Below are 17,866 nucleotides of genomic sequence, written 5' to 3'. Positions count from 1 at the left end.
ATGGCACCAGACCTTAGATCTGTCTTGTGATCCAGGACTTCGTTTACCTCATCATGCCTCCAACACAAAACAGATCATCAATGATTATTTGTTGCCATTACTATCAAACTTTTTTGGAAGGATTAAGAAGGCCAATACAGTCTGAATCAGGCCCATTTATTCCAGAAACTACAAAGTATTTTCATTAAAAATGGAGTTGCTTCAATTCTATGGTTGAATACAAAGAATCTACCTTCAGTATAACTTGAAGGTAGTACCGGTGGTGTTCACATTTCCAGATTCCAAAAACAGGTTATGAAATACCTACATGCCAAATTAAAAATAACAAAGTGAAGTAAGCCAGACAAAGACAAATATTATATCATTTATATGTAGAATCCTAACAAATGACACAAATGAACTTACATACAAAACAGAAATAAACCCGGAGGCATAGAAACAAACTTATGGTCACCAAAGGAGAAAGGCGAGGAGGGGTAAACCAGGAGCTTGGGGTTAATACACACACACTTCCGTACGTAAAGTAGATAACCAACGAGGACCTACTGCATAGCACAAGGAGCTATACTCAATATTTCATGATGCTCCATAAGGGAGAAAAAGAATCTGGGAAAAAATACATGTACATAAAAAAGAGAGAGAAAGTCATGTATATGCATATAAATAATTCTCAGAGGATAATAAGAATAAATATTTATTGAGCACTTACTATATGCCAAGCATATAGATCCAGGAGCTTTACTTGAATGCTTTCATTTAACTCCTTGTCAGCTCTATGAGGTCGGAATGGTTAGTGATCACTTTTACAGATACAAACACCAAGGAGATGGGAGTTTTGAAAACTTGTCTATGGCATCAAGTTGGTGGGGGCAGGTTTTCTATGTTTTAAATTAAGGTTTCCTGATTCCTCAACTCATGCTGTAATCCAGAAAACTTAATTTCAAGCCAGTTTTTGGATATTGTTTGTATTTTCTTATTTATACATTTATAGATTTAAAAACTCTGTAATAAATAATTATTTAACATTCAGAAGTGTTATTCTGAAACCTATTAATTTCAGTGGACTCTAATGAATAAGGAGTCCACATGCACATTTTATCTTGCCTAATAAATGAATCATTTTCCAGTAAATTCAGGATTTCAACCTGCTCTTAATATTTTTGTTCTAAAGAGATAAAACAAAAGTTACAGCCAGAGAGGACGTGAAATAATTACAAGTAAGCTACTGATAATGAACCAAATACTTAATGTGGTTCTAAAATGGAATTGTGTATTAGTGATTTTAACATTCACAGCTGAATAAGTAACTCTATTCCTGATTTACATTCTGGGTATAAGGCATAGGAGAAAGGCAACATATTGCAGTTATCCTGGGAGAAGTTCTTTTGTGAATTTCATTCATACTATTCTTTACTAAAATGTATCAAATTCTGTAAATCCAAAATAATCACTTTTTTTGGGGGGGAGTATTACATGTATGTTGATAGCTATAGTAAAATTTATTATTTAAAAAATACATAGATTTATTCCTATTTTTTTCATTAAAAGGCCAGTGCTATGCCAAGATTATAATGTGATTCCAAATGTCACTAAGCTTTTTTTCAAGTTAAAAAAGCCTTAAATCTAAGGGAATTTGGTGCAAGTAAATTATTTTCTGTTCTCAGAAAGCTTGTGGGCAAAGTACCAATTTTATGAAGATGGAAAGGTCTCAAAGTTCTCACTGAAATATATATTTGGATTATTAATAGAAGACAGTCATTGTTTTGCCTCTCTTTTTACATACAGTACTACTTGTAAACAATTAAGGTAACTTTAATAAGCAATTGAAATAGCTAAAGGAGTACCCATTAAGGTTATTGTTATTGTTATTTCGATGGATCATGTTGATCAGGATACGAGTTCAAGCACATTAATTATCCCTAACAATGTGCACAAAGATAATGTTTAAAAAAATCACAACAGGATGTCCACAGTATTTCTGGTAATGTATCTATTTACAGAACACAATTAAACCTAGTTGAACAGTTCAGTTCAGTTCAGTCACTCAGTCGTGTCTGACTCTTTGCGACTGCAGCACTCCAGGCCTCCCTGTCCATCACCAACTCCCAGAGTTTACCCAAACTCATATCCATTGAGTCGGTGATGCCATCCGACCATCTCATCCTCTGTCATCCCCGTCTCTTCCCACCTTCAACCTTTCCCAGCATCAGGGTCCTTTCAAATGAGTTTGTACAACCACCGGCTCTGTGAGGCTCCCCGATATGTACTGTAATTAAACACAATCTACCATTTGTGCAACCTTTTCTTCTGAGAAGCGTTTAAAACACCTCTTGTCAGTACACCTTTGGTAATTAGTGGATATTTTCTAGAGCCACTGTTCTGTAGATATGAAATCACAGCAAAGATTCAAAATATATAGCCAGTTCCAGGAAACATGTGTTTCCTAGCTCTGAAACTGACTTTGGTTTATAGATCTTTTCACAGCATCTAATTCTACCACTCCTCCAAGTAGAGTATACTTTACTGTGAATAATGAGTTTTAAAAACTTTATGATGGAGGTTGATTTTTTTTTTAAATCTCCAATTTGTTTTCAGAAAATTGTTCTAACATTTAATTTACTAAAGATAAATATCGTTTCAATTTAAACCCTGCTATTTGAATTTCATTTTCCTTTAAAAATGTCTCCAGTTGACACTGGTTTGAAAGTGCAAACCTATAAATAAAAGACACAGTGGATTATAAAGACTCAATTTGTAATTATTGACTGAATTCTCAGAATCCAATTGTTTAGAAAGTTGTAATTTGCAGAGAACTGATTGATGGATTTGATTTTCTATTCAGTTTCTTCTATTCCTTTTTCCCTTGGCTAGATTTATAGTAACAAGTTAACATTTTTTATCTCCTCCCCCACAACAAGATGTTAGGTCAAATCAGGTAAAGGTCAAATCAGGAACAACTACAGAGAAAACAAATTCTTTGCACATCTTTCTAAATGTTTCACGCTTCTTTTTTCATGCTTAAATACAGTGATATTTTTACAGTTACTTAAACTGGTAAACTTTTTCCAGACTCACGGTGCTGCACAGTTTTCTTTTTCTGGAATGAATTTCTCTTATTCTCAGTAGCAATGCTCCATTCCATTTGTTCATGGCGTTTTCCCCAATTTACATCTGTCAGTTGAAATTTTTAACTGGCACCCTCAGAGACTGTATAATCCTTGAATCCTGGGACTGAAATTTTATTTTTCTCACTACCATATTATCAGGGATGGAGGGCACACAATAAGAGCTCAAGAGATACTCCTTGAGTCTGAATGGATAAAGAAGGTGTGGATAAAAATATAGTGGAATATATGTGGTATATATAGTGCAATGCATTCATCCTTAAAGAAATTAAATAACGCTATTTGCAGCAACATGGACAGACTTGGAGAGCATCATGCTTAGTGAAATAAAATAGACAGAGAAAGAACACTATATGATTTTACTTATATGTGGAATATAGAATATGGCACAAATGAATCTACCTATGAAATAGAAACAGATTCAGAGATATCAAAAACAAATTTAGGGTTACCAAAGGGAAAAGGTGATGTGAGGGGGAGATGGGGGGAGGGGTGGATTAGTGGTTTGGGATTAGCAGATGCTAAGTGTCAGACTTTATTTTTTTGGGCTCCAAAATCACTGCAGATGGTGACTGCAGACATGAAATTAAAAGATGCTTACTCCTTGGAAGGAAAGTTATGACCAACCTAGATAGCATATTCAAAAGCAGAGACATTACTTTGCCAACAAAGGTCTGTCTAGTCAAGGCTATGGTTTTCCCAGTGGTCATGTATGGATGTGAGAGTTGGACTGTGAATAAAGCTGAGCACCAAAGAATTGATGCTTTTGAACTGTGGTGTGGGAGAAGACTCTTGAGAGTCCCTTGGACTGCAAGGAGATCCAACCAGTCCATTCTAAAGGAGATCAGCCCTGGGTGTTCTTTGGAAGGAATGATGCTAAAGCTGAAACTCCAGTACTTGGGCCACCTCATGCGAAGAGTTGACTCATTGGAAAAGACTCTGATGCTGGGAGGGATTAGGGGCAGGAGGAGAAGGGGATGACAGAGGATGAGATGACTGGATGGCATCACCGACTTGATGGATGTGGGTCTGAGTGAACTCCAGGAGTTGGTGATGGACAGGGAGGCCTGGTGTGCTGCGATTCATGGGGTCGCAAAGAGTCGGACACAACTGAGCAACTGAACTGAACTGAACTATTATATTAATATATAGGATAAATAAATAACAAGGTTCTACTGTATAGCATAGGAAAAAACTGTATTCATACTGGAATCATTTTGCTGTAGAGCATAATCAACACACATAAATCAATGATTTTTCAATTAAAAAAATAAGAAAAAATACTACAGGTCAAATTTAAAAAAGACATATTTGTTGAGTCAAGGACAGGATCTTAACTGTTACATCTTTCTGGCTCCAAAGCATGAAACAAAAGAGCAATAATAACAAGCTTGATCATTTTCTTTTGCTTATTAAAGTGACGCTGAAACATTTTGGGGAGCCCTTCCATAGTTCTGTCCTGTTTGCAGCATCAGCAACTTTTTCCACAGACAGCAAGAGACTGACAGCAAACAGTCACTCTTTCCTTTTCTGTTACCTACAAAAGTCTTTAATCTGTTTCTTTTTTTTTTTTTCAAAAAAATTCTCAATAAGAACTGGCCAACCCAACAGCTCTCGACACTTCTCATTACTTATTCACAATTTAAGAATGTTTTCTCAACTTCATTCAGTGCAACTTCAATGTTGCCAGTATGTTTCAAGAGACTCAGTGGTTCTTTCTTGGGTTTAAGTGTTATTTTTGCTTACTTGTTGCTTAGATACCAGGATAAAAATAATTTGTAAAAGAAAGGAGTGTTCTGCATAGAGGACAAGAAAAAGGTTTTATGCAATATACCCAGTTACCCCAGAAACAACAGTAAATTGTTTTAGAACCAAGTGTGTAGAAATACATTTAAATGAAGGCAAATTACTTTTTTTAGGAGGTTAATGTATACTGCTGCTACTGCTACTGCTAAGTCACTTCAGTCGTATCCGACTCTGTGCGACCCCATAGATGGCAGCCCACCAGGCTCCCCGTCCCTGGGATTCTCCAGGCGAGAACACTGGAGTGGGTTGCCATTTCCTTCTCCAATGCATGAAAGTGAAAAGTGAAAGGGAAGTCGCTCAGTTGTATCCGACTCCTAGCGACCCCATGGACTACAGCCTACCAGGGCCCTCCATCCATGGGATTTTCCAGGCAAGAGTACTGGAGTGGGGTGCCATTGCCTTCTCCGTAATATACTACGTGCCTCAAACGCACTAGGCGAAAAACCAAAAGCATCTCACATCCTTGTCCTCTCACCTGTCACTTAGGTGCAAAGTAGGCAACATCCAAAATGTTTTGATTCTGCACCCTTCCCAGACAAAGCCTTTTGAGCACTGCCCTGCATAGTATGCAAATAACATTTATTTATAAAAATGTACTGCCATTCTATTTATTAACTTATCAGTCTTAAACCTAGACTTTTAAAAGGGAGATAAAACGAAATTAATATTTTAAAATCCTCCTAATCATAATTCTTAATCATCAGTTAATATCTCAAGGAACATCAAGAAAGGATTTGTTATTAATGAGCAGCTTAAATTCTTGATAATGTTAATATTTTTTTGCCAATACATTTTTGGCATTAGTTGGTTATTTTTTTTAAAAATTTACAAAGAACAAGGGGCTTTCTTATTGAAAATACTGGGATTACGGGATTGAAAAAGATACATAGAGACCCATATATTGTAAATATTAACAAATAAGTCATATTCTTAACTTTAAAAATGTTTGGATAATATCGGGGCATGATATATTTTAGCATGATTATCCAGAGCTATTAAGCAGTGGTAATTTTAGGAAGGCGTCATGCTCACCCTTGAAGATGGAAGACTACAAGCCTCTAAAGCTGTCTCGACTCGCTTCCGGTCTGCTGAGAACAGGCGGTATATGCTGTGAAGGGAAAGCAGGCCAGGTGAGAGAGCTGCAGATGCCAGCCGCAACACCCCACTCACTCAAACCTCGGCATCCCTCACCTGTAAAGACCTAAAATATAACACTTGCTCCAGTATCAGCATCTGCGCTCTGAGAGATATATGTGTGTGCTTTTCAAAATCAAAGTGTCTAATAGAAAATTAATATTTTGAGACAATGATGACCCAATTAAAAACCATTGCATTAAAAATGCTTCTAGTATTAAGCTTTAAAATAAATATCTTAACAATTTTGTTTCCTTGCTGCTATCTACTGCTCTAAAAGTGTACATTGCTAATATTATTATTAATAAATACCTTTTTATGAGCAGAAGTCACTGGTAGCTGTCAAAAGTTGAAGGTTTTTGACTGAATATGGTCTAGAAATGCACTTTTTTGGTCAGTGATTTTGCTTTAAAATATATAACTTAAATAATGGACAGTTTAATAATTTGGATTTATGGGTTCTATTGAAACATTAGGAAATCTATCACCTGGAAACCACTAGCCCCATGGGAAATCTGGTAGAGCTGAGTTATCCTTGTCTCTTTGAGACAGATTTCATTCTTCAGTTTTCCTTCTTGCCCCTGGCCTGCTTTGTCATGGATGTTCTCTGCCTAACTTCTGTTGACATTTGAGTTTGCAACCCTTTTTTCAAGGCTAGTGTCATCTTGGAAGAAAGAGGCATCACGGTTGCCTAATTCCCATTCCTACACTAGATCTGGGTCTCAGATGTTCTTTTAGGTTTAACAGCAAAGGTCTCCCATCCCCTCCACCCACTTCCTGCTTTGGTGTTCCTTGAAAGTGACGCCACGGGGAAGGAGGAAGCCCAGGAAGCCTCTGTGAGGAAAGCAGCTGCACCAATGCACATACAGTGCATGTGGGGCCTGGCGACCACACAGCTCCAGGCTCCCCTGGACCAGAGCAGAGGCACAGCACAGATTCAGGTCTCTGAGGAAACAGAAATAGAAAATAATGGGAATCGCTTGCACAGCTTACTTTTTGAGAGGAATGCGTCCTTCTGGAGTGACTTGCAGCTTAAGTTTAGTATACCTGTTGGAGAAGCAGAAAACAGTGTTTAATTTTTTTAAAAAAAGCTTTTTATTGAAGAATCAAATGCATAGAAAAAGGCTTTTTCATATGTACAGTTGGCTGAATTTTCACCTATTGTCCAGGTTTCTGCAATCAGCACCCACATCAAGAAAAAGAATATTCTTATTTTAATAGAACCCCAGGAGCCCTTCTCATGCCCCTTCCAGAGCTGGGCCCCCAAGAGCAAACCATTATCCTGCCTTTAAACATTCAGATTAATTTTGCACTTTACATAATAGAATCACACTCTTTTATGGCTTCTTTCACTCAATATTATGTTTTCAAGATCCATCCATATATTTGCTTTTCACTATGAATCTTTCACTCTCATTGCTGTATGGTATTCCATTGTGTGAATATAAAACTGCACTTATCTCTTTCACTGCTTCTGGGCATGTAGACAGAGAGAAGGCATAGGAAAGCTTCAGTTCGGTTCAGTTCAGTTCAGTTGCTCAGTCGTGTCCGACTCTTTGCGACCCCATGAATCGCAGCATGCCAGGCCTCCCTGTCCATCACCAACTCCCGGAGTTCACTCAGACTCACGTCCATCGAGTCGGTGATGCCATCCAACCATCTCATCCTCTGTCTTCCCCTTCTCCTCCTGCCCCCAATCCCTCCCAGCATCAGAGTCTTTTCCAATGAGTCAACTCTTCGCATGAGGTGGCCAAAGTATTGGAGTTTCAGCTTTAGCATCAGTCCTTCCAATGAACACCCAGGACTAATCTCCTTTAGAATGGACTGGTTGGATCTCCTTGCAGTCCAACGGACTCTCAAGAGTCTTCTCCAACACCAGAGTTTGAAAGTATCAATTCTTTGGCACTCAGCTTTCTTCACAATCCAACTCTCACATCCATACATGACTACTGGAAAAACCATAGCCTTGACTAGATGGACCTTGTTGGCAAAGTAATGTCTCTGCTTTTTAATATGCTTACTATTGAGGAGTATATAACTGGGACACCAACTGCTCATGCACACAGCCATTCCATTCCTAGGTGTAGATGCGACAGAAATGCTTACAGCGTGTTCCCCAAAAGGCACGCTCTAGAATGACCATAGCAGCTATTCATAGGGAGATGCCTGTTGGAAGTGGACATCTGCAATAGGCATGATGAGCCAACTAGCTGTTTTACTAGCTGTAACATGCTATGTCTACGTGTCACTTTCCACCAACATTCTGTGTGGCACAGCAGATTTTCCAGAAAGTCTGTTAGATGAAGAATGGTAAGGAGACAATTGAAACAACAACAAAAAAAAGCAGAATAAAGGGAGGAGGAGAGGGGAAGGCATGTAGAAAGGGTCCTGAAGGTGACAAAGTAATGCGATGAGAGGATGACACGAAAGAGCATTTGAGTAAACCTGTGAAGTCCGGGTTAACAGCAAAAGAAATTCAAGAAAGAGTATGAAAGAAATGTGGACTGGAGTCTTTGGTTTGGAATGATGGGTATGTCTTACAGAAGAGGGAAGACAGAAAGTTATTAAATAAAAATAGAGGACCACCTAGTAATGTTTCCATTTGTGGTTTTGATTTCAAGGCTTTCCAACCTCCTGAACATCCAGTGTCCAAACTGATCACAACCAGCTTTCCTACTTGCTCATCTGGCAGAAATCATTATTTTCCTTGGTCAAATAAATTTCAGAAAAACTATGTAATTCAAGAGTGACTGGGTACTCCTGATTTGCTTTTTTTCTTTTCCTTTTCATTCTGCTTTTCCCCTTACATTCTTTTTCTCCTTTCTTACTAACAGTTGCTATGATTGTCTAGAAGAACAGGAATCAGGACATCAGCTAACTGATTTAAGCTGCATCTATCAGAGATCTTAGACTCTGGAGAATTGAGTCCCATATGTTGTTCGTTCTCTTCCTCAGATTAATAATCAATACAATGCAGGCAGATGTAGGGCTGAAGACTCTCTGAGATGAATAATTTTTGATTCTGGGCATAGTTGCCAGGATTTAGAAGTATCTCCTTACTGAGTGTCAAAGGCATTGACATTCTCAGTGTAACACAGATGTAGAGCTCAGAGGAAAGAGCAATCTTTACTGGAAGTATTCCAATTCCAAGCAGTGAACCTATCAGTTCTCTAACAAGTCCCAGAGGGAAATTTATGTTTATCAATGTGAGAAGCCAGTGCAGCATAAACAAAAGACTCACAAAGGAGAAAGGAAACTGACTCAGATGAAGCAACACCCTTTGCAATAAAATTAGAGCTACTTACGCCTTTTCCAGAAATGCGTCCCTGGACATGTTTTGGGCCAGCAGGTTTGTTGCCAAACTGAAAACCTCATTTGTCCATTCCTGAAAAATGTGAATCACACTTTCATTAGCTTAAATACTGTGCAGTCATTAGACATATGTTTTTAGCGAGGCTACTAGGAAGACAAATTAGTTCAATTTGTATGCCTAAGGGTTTTTTCCCTTTTTTTCCCTCTGTTAAAATGACACAATTAAATTCAGATCACGGAATGACTACTCTTTTCCTAAGGAAATGTTCTTTACCCATGAACAAAATTTTACCTGCTTTTTAAAATACCTAGAGATAAGAGAACTGATGTATTGCCTTTAATAACCAAGTATGTCTCACTCTTTTTCTTGCATTATTAACACATAGAGAATTTTAAAATGTAGTCAATTATATTTCCGACAGGGCTTCCCAGGTGGCGTTAGTAGTAAACAAGCACCTGCCTATGCAGGTTTGATCCCTGGGTTGGGAAGATCCCTTGGAGGAGGAAATGGCACCCTGCTCCAGTATTCCTGCCTGGAGAATGCAATGGACAGAGGAGCCTGGTGGGCTACAGTCCATACGGTACCAAAGAATCAGGTATGACTGAAGCAACTTAGCACATATGCATATTTTCAACACATCTGCAAATAAGATCTTCCTATTTTACTACTCAAGTCAAAACAGCTACACCAGGGAATCTTTAAATATTAGTTACAGTTCTAGAAGTGTCTCAACTAGCTGCAGTCCCAGTGTCACACGGTACTCAGTACTGTTCCCTCCCCTCAGCTCTGTCCAGTCCTTACTGCTGTCCTAATCCCAATCCCTACGTCACACCACCCAACTCTGATTTCTCTTGGCATCCAAAATAAAAAATGCAAAAGAACAAATCTACAAAAAAAGCTGAAGTTCCATTCTGGGTGATGATCTGGAACACTCAACATTCTGGGCTGCAAAAAAAGTCTCTAAGAGAAGATGAGATAAGAGCTAAGTAATGTAATCATCTGATGTTGTAGTTGACTTGACTCCCTCTTCAATGTTCAACAGCTTTTCCATCTAATTTTGTTATTTCTACTATAGTTTTTATTGTTATTTTGTGTTTTGCCTCCTGGTTTATGATAATATGCAAATAATATGCCATCATGTAATACAGAAATAATAGAGGTAAAACTTGGGGTACCAAGTGATGGGGGAGGGAAAGGGACACTTTAAGCAGAGTTTTGTGTGTTTGTTTTTATTTTAAAATATTGAGCTTATTTAGAAAAATCAGCACAATATAAACTGCCACACAAATAGTTATCAATGACAGATGCTCCTATCCATTCAAGTATAGATACGTAACTCCTTAAATTAAAGATCTTTAATTTTCTTGAGAGTCCCTTGGACTGCAAGGAGATCCAACCAGTCCATCCTAAAGGAAATCAGTCCTGCATATTCACTGGAAGGACTGATGCTGAAGCTGAAACTCCAATACTTGGGCTACCTGATGTGAAGAACTGACTCATTGGAAAAGACCCTGATGCTGGGAAGGATTGAAGGTGGGAGGATAAGGGGATGACAAAGGATGAGATGGTTGGATGACATCGCTGAATCAATGGACATGAGTTTGAGTAAACTCCGGCAGTTGGTGATGGACAGGGAGGCCTGGTGTGCTGCAGTCCATGGGGTCACAAAGAGTCGGATACAACTGAGCGACTGAACTTAACTGAACTGAATTTTCCTTGACCATAAAGAAAGCTGAGCACCGAAGAATTGATGCTTTTCAACTGTGATGTTGGAGAAGACTCTTGGGAGTCCCTTGGACTGCAAGGAGATCCAACCAGTCAATCCTAAAGGAAACCAGTCCTGAATATTCATTGGAAGTACTGATGCTGAATCTGAAGCTCTGATTCATATACTTTGGCCCCGTGATGTGAAGAACTAACTGATTGGAAAAGAACTGACTGCAGCATGGTGTGCTGCACTCCAAGAGTTGGCTATGACTGAGCAACTGAACTGAACTGAATTTTCCCTGAAGACTTTTAAATTCTGGGGTTATATAAACTTAAGCAAAAAACATTCACATTAAGCACAGATCAATTTTGCACAAATAAGTGTGATCAAGCCACTTAAATTATCACCTGAAATAACTTGTACTTCAAAGAAAAATCTCAGATAACATTATACACCATATGTTCTGTAAAAAGATTCACATTATTCTGTGGGTTATAATTTACTGGCAGAATTTAGTGAGAATGGGGAGTAGCCTAAAATGAATTGGAAAAAAAGAAGGGAAGTTGTAACAAGAAAAGTAGAGTTGGGGAAAAATAAATTAAAAAAGAAAAGTAGAGTTTGGGGACTTCTGTCGTGGTTCACTGGTTAAGACTCCATGCTCAATTATGGGGGCTCAGTTATGAAGCTGTCATAGTCCAGGAGAGAAGTATTGACACTCTACAGATTGTTAGTGGAGGGCTTGGGGAAGACAGTACAGAAGAGCTGTCAGTGAAGTAAACTTGATGGACACAGAGGAAAACTTTGGAATAACTATTAATAGCTTTAAAATAAAATGTTTTCAGATTAGATTACTTTAAACTAAGAGTAATAACTACTGGCACTGATTTTCAAAATATGTTTCTGGTATAATACTTAATATTTTTCAGGTTAGGGGTCAAACTGTAGACTTTTCCAACTCCAAGGAAACCTTGAGTGTGTGTGTGTGTGTGTTAGTTGCTCAGTCATGTCTGACTCTTTGCAACCCCATGGACTGTAGCCCGCCAATTCCTCTTTCCATGGAATTATCCAGGCAAGAATACTAGAGTGGGTTGCCATTTCCTTCTCCAGGGGATCTTCCCAACACGGGAATCAAACCCAGGTCTCCCACATTGCAGGCAGACTCTTTTTCACCATCTGAACCACCAGGGAAGTCCATGGCAACCTTATGCATTGGTAAAAGTATTTATAATTGAGGGCAGTGTACCATTTTGTATATTTACTGGGGGCCAATTGCACACCAGAAATAGGTACAGTGAAGGTATTATGAAGAGCTAAGGAGATTTAATTTGGCCTGACATTTAAGGTTGAAAGCTAAGACCTCTATTACATTCAGTTCAATAGAAATATAATGGGAGGTACACAAATAATTTAAAATTTCCAGAAGCCACTTTTTTAAAAGGTAGAAATAAACAGGTGAAATAAATTGAATAATAAATTTTATTCAACCCAATATTTCAAACATATTATTTGCTATATAATCAACATAAGATTATTGGGCAATTTTCTTTTCTTCTTATGCACTTGGTCTTTGAAATGAGGTGTGCATTCTGCACTTACAGCTATCTTAATTTGCCCTGGCAACCTTTCAAGGGTTCAACATCCACACATAGTTGGGAGTTGTGGCTGCGTTATTGGTCAGGACATGTCTTCTAGATCCTTTGCTCTTTCTATGGGTTTTTTATAAAGCCAGTTGAAGGACTGCATCATTACCACATTCACTGAACAGTCGTAGCTCATTCAGAAAGTAAGGCATAACTTATTTCATCACATTCTCAGAATGTGAGCATCTAAATTTCCAAGTATGGAATTCCTAGAATCCACTGATTTCCTGTAGCCTTTTGAGGTACGCAGAAGATCTAATCCAGCCTGAATCAAAGACTCCAGGTCTCAAGCAGTGACCAAGACAACTTTAGAAACAACACAATCCTTGGCTAGGTACTGGTGTCAGTCCATATTATATGGAGCTAAAACAGCATGGTATGTTGCAGTCCATGGGGTCACAAAGAGTGGGACATGACTTAGCAACTGCACAACAAAAAAACAACATGTGTTTACTTTGGGCTCCCCAGAACCTGAGACAGGATTTAGGAGAAATGGGTTTATTATGAAGTGTTCTTGGGCAACATTATCAGGAAGTGAGCAGGAATGGGAAGGGAAGAGGCAGAAGGGTGAAATACCAAGCAAACTCTGCAGATGGTAATTTTGGTGTAATTCTTCCCTGTGCAGAACACTATTAAAACTTGAACTTTCTGATGAGCAGAAAGGGAGCTGGAGTTTGAAGATCCCTGTGCCTAACCTTCTTGGAGGGCACAAACAAAATTTTGTGCAGACCAGGACCCAGGAGAAAGGAGCAGTGACCACACAAGAGACTGACCCAGACTTGCCCATGAGTGTCCAGGAGTCTTTGACAGAGGCGTGGGTCAGCAGTGGCCTGCTGCAGGGTCAGGGGCACTGAGTGCAGCAGTGCATGCATGGGACCTGTTGAAGGAGGTGCCATTATCTTCATTACCTCCACCATAGTTTGGCCTCAGGTCAAGTTACAGGGAGTGAACACAGCCCCACCCATCAACAGAAAGTTGGATTACAGATTTACTGAACATGGCCCCACCTATCAGAACAACACCCAGTTTCCCCCTCAGTCAGTCTCTCCCATCAGGAAGCTTTCATATACTTCTTATCCTTCTCCATCAGAGGGCAGACAGACTGGAAACCACAATCACAGAAAACTAAGCAATCTGATCACATGGACCACAGCCCTGTCTAACTCAGTGAAACTATGAGCCATGCCATATAGGGCCACCCAAGACAGATGGGTCATGATGGAGTATTCTGACAAAACGTGGTCCACAGGAGAAGGGGATGGCAAACTACTTCGTATTTTTGCCTTCAGAACCCCATGAACACCATGAAAAGGCAAAAAGATAAGACAATGAAAGATGAACTCCCCAGGTTGGTAGGTGCCCAAAATGCTACTGGAGAAGAATGGAGAAATAACACCAGAAAGAATGAAGAGATGGAGCCAAAGCAAAAACAACAGCCAGTTGTGGATATGACTGGTGATGGAAGCAAGGTCCGATGCTGTAAAGAGCAATATTGCATAGGAACCTGGAATGTTAGATCCATGAATCAAGGCAAATTGGAAGTAGTCAAACAGGAGATGGCAAGAGTGAACACTGACATTTTAGGAATCAGTGAACTAAAATGGACTGCTGCTGCTGCTAAGTCGCTTAAGTCGTGTCCGACTCTGTGCGACCCCAGAGACGGCAGCCCATCAGGCTCCACCATCCCTGGGATTCTCCAGGCAAGAACACTGGAGTGGGTTGCCATTTCCTTCTCCAATGCATGAAAGTGAAAAGTGAAAGTGAAGTTGCTCAGTCGTGTCTGACTCTTCGCGACCCCATGGACTGCAGCCCACCAGGCTCCTCCGCCCATGGGATTTTCCAGGCGAGAATACTGGAGTGGGTCGCCATTGCCTTCTCCACAAAATGGACTAGAATGGGTGAATTTAACTCAGATGACATTTATATATACTACTGTGGGCAAAAATCCCTTAGAAGAAATGGTGTAGCCATCATAGTCAACAAGAGTCCAAAATGCAGTATTTGGATGCAATCTGAAAAATGACAGAATGATCTCTGTTCATTTCCAAGGCAAACAATTCAATATCACAGTAATCGAAGTCTATACCCTGACCAGTAATACTGAAGAAGCTGAAGCTGAACAGTTCTATGAAGACCTACAAGACCTACTAGACTAATACCCAAAAAAGATGCCCTTTTCATCATAGGGGACTGGAATGCAAAGTAGGAAGTCAAGAAATACTAGAGTAACAAGCAAATTTGGCCTTGGAGTACAGAAAGAAGCAGGGCAAAGGCTAATAGAGTTTTGCCAAGAGAACACACTGGTCATAGCAAAAGCCTCTTCCAACAACATAAGAAAAGACAACCATGGACATCACCACATGGGCAACACCGAAATCAGATTGATTATATTCTCTGCAGCCAAAGATGGAGAAGCTCTATACAGTCAGCAAAATCAAGACCAGGAGCTGACTGTGGCTCAGATCATGAGCCAAATTCAGACTAAAATTAAGGAAAGTAGGGAAAACCACTAGACCATTCAGGTATGACCTAAATCAAATCCCTTATGATTATACAGTGGAGGTGACAAACAGATTCAAGGGAATAGATCTGGTAGACAGAGTGCCTAAAGAACTATGAATGGAGGTTTGTGACATTGTGCAAGAGGCAGTAATCAAGACCATCCCCAAGAAAAAGAAACACAAAAAGGTAAAATGGTTGTCTGAGGAGGCCTTACAAATAGTTGTAAAAAGAAGAGAAGTGAAAGGCAAAGGAGAAAAGGGAAGATATACCCATTTGAATGCAGAGTTCCAAAGAATAGCAAGGAGAGATAAGAAAGCCTTCTTCAGTGATCAATGCAAAGAAATAGAAGAAACAATAGAATGGGAAAGACTAGAGATCTCTTCAAGAAAATTAGACATACCAAGGGAACATTTCATGCAAAAATGGGCATAATAAAGGACAGAAATGGTATGGACCTAACAGAAGCAGAAGATATTAAGAAGAGGTGGCAAGAATACACAGAAGAGCTATACAAAAAGATCTTCATGACCCAGGTAATCACGATGGTGTGATCACTCACCTAGAGCCAGCATCCTGGAATGTGAAGTCAAGTGGGCCTTAGAAAACATCACTACGAACAAAGCTAGTGGAGGTGATGGAATTCCAGTTGAGCTATTTCAAATCCTGAAAGATGATGCTGTGAAAGTGCTGCACTCAATATGCCAGCATGTCTGGAAAGCTCAACTGTGGCCACAGGACTGGAAAAGGTCAGTTTTCATTCCAATCCCAAAGAAAGGCAATGCCAAAGAATGCTCAAACTACCACACAATTGCCTTCATCTCTGGCTAGCAAAGTAATGCTCAAAATTCTCCAAGCCAGGCTTCAAGAGTACGTGAACCATGAACTTCCAGATGTTCAGGCTGGAATTAGAAAAGGCAGAGGAACCAGAGATCAAATTGCCAACATCCACCTGATCATCGAAAGAGCAAAAGAGTTCCAGAAAAATATTTACTCCTGCTTTATTGACTATGCCAAAGCCTTTGACCGTGTGGATCACAAAAAACTGTGGAAAGTTCTCAAACAGATGGGAATACCAGACCACCTGTCCTGCCGCCTGAGAAATCTTTATGCAGGTCAAGAAGCAACAGTTAGAACTGGACATGGAACAACAGACTAGTTCTCAATTGAGAAAGGAGTATGTCAAGGCTGTATATTGTCACCCTGCTTATTTAACTTATATGCAGAGTACATCATGAGAAACTCTGGGCTGGATGAAGCACAAGCTGGAATCAAGATTGCCGGGAGTAATATCAATAACCTCAGATATGCAGATGACACTACCCTTATGGCAGAAAGTGAAGAAGAACTAAAGAGCGTTTTGATGAAAGTGAAAGAGGACAGTTAAAAAGTTGGCCTAAAACTCAACATTCAAAAAACTAAGATCATGGCATCTGGTCCCATCACTTCATGTCAAATAGATGGGGAGACAATGGAAACAGTGACAGACTTTATTTTTGGGGGGCTCCAAATCACTGCAGATGTTGACTGTAGCCATGAAATTAAAAGACACTTGCTTCTTGGAAGAAAAGCTATGACCAACGTAGACAGCATATTTAAAAGTCAGAGATATTATTCTATCAGCAAAGGTCAATCTATTTAAAGGTATGGTTTTGCCAGTAGTCATGTATGGATGTGAGAGTTGGACTAAAGAAAGCTGAGAGAATTGGACATAAAGAAAGCTGAGCACTGAAGAATTGATACTTTTGAACTGTGGTGTTGGAGAAGACCCTTGAGAGTCCCTTAGACTCTCCAAGGGTGAGTGATCCAACCAAGGTGATCCAACCAGTCCATCCTAAAGGAAATCAGTCCTGAATATTCATTCGGAGGACTGATGCTGAAGCTCCAATACTTTGGCCACCTGATGGGAAGAACTGACTCACTGGAAAATACTGATGTGGAAAGATTGAAGGCAGGAGGAGAAGGCGATGACAGAAGATGAGGTGATTGGATGGCATCAACGACTCGATGGACATGAGTTTGAGCAAGCTCCAGGAGTTGGTGATGGACAGGGAAGCCTGGCATGCTGTAGTCCTTGGGGTTGCAAAGTCAGACACAACTGAACGACTGATCTGAACTGAACTGTGCCTGTCAGTCTTGGGTCAGGGCTGCTGAAGGGGATGGCAATCCTCAGGCCTTTTCTGCTTTCCTTGATAGCAAAGGGGGATCTGGCATCCAGAGGGCACAGCCAACAAAGAGACATGGGTGCAGGTTGTTGAAAGTTAAAGCCAGTCCCCACAGGGTGTTGTGTGTGAACTGGTGAAATGGTTGGAATGGATCTGGGCAGGGCACTGCTATGGGCAGCAGCAGGATAACAAATTCCAGGACGTTTGTTTGTGTACCAGAAGAAACTACACTGTGTAAATGGGAGATGGTAACCACAGGATCGGAGAACTGGTTCACACAGGTTCTGGAACCAGGCTGCTCAGACTTCCGTGTGCATACAGATCACTTAATGATTCTTGTTGTGTAGACAGATGCTGATGCGGATGCTGGGGACTGGAGGCAGAGAATTCTCATCCCAGGGGAGGGCCATGCTGGAAGCAGGAGGATTTACAGCCCTGACCAGAAACTTGGTAGAAATGTTGGACTTTAAGCTCCA

At 39.9% G+C, this 17,866-nt stretch overlaps 1 protein-coding gene across 2 annotated transcripts in view; it reads right to left on the bottom strand.

The window, feature by feature from the left end:
* PLCB1 (phospholipase C beta 1) overlaps nucleotides 1-17,866 on the bottom strand; it is an 857,319-nt gene that overhangs the window by 251,437 nt on the left and 588,016 nt on the right. For both annotated transcript variants that reach the window (XM_061435580.1, XM_061435581.1), the window contains exons 5-7: nucleotides 9,371-9,450; nucleotides 7,059-7,112; nucleotides 5,964-6,039 (exon numbers count right to left, since the gene is read on the bottom strand). In XM_061435580.1, the coding sequence (XP_061291564.1) occupies nucleotides 5,964-6,039; nucleotides 7,059-7,112; nucleotides 9,371-9,450 (210 nt within the window). The remainder of the gene's footprint in view (nucleotides 1-5,963; nucleotides 6,040-7,058; nucleotides 7,113-9,370; nucleotides 9,451-17,866) is intronic.

The sequence above is a fragment of the Bos javanicus genome, chromosome 13 (assembly GCF_032452875.1).
Source record: "Bos javanicus breed banteng chromosome 13, ARS-OSU_banteng_1.0, whole genome shotgun sequence".
NCBI lineage: Eukaryota > Metazoa > Chordata > Mammalia > Artiodactyla > Bovidae > Bos > Bos javanicus.
Note: the sequence above shows the minus strand (reverse complement) of the source record. Positions and strands in the feature narration are given on the sequence as shown.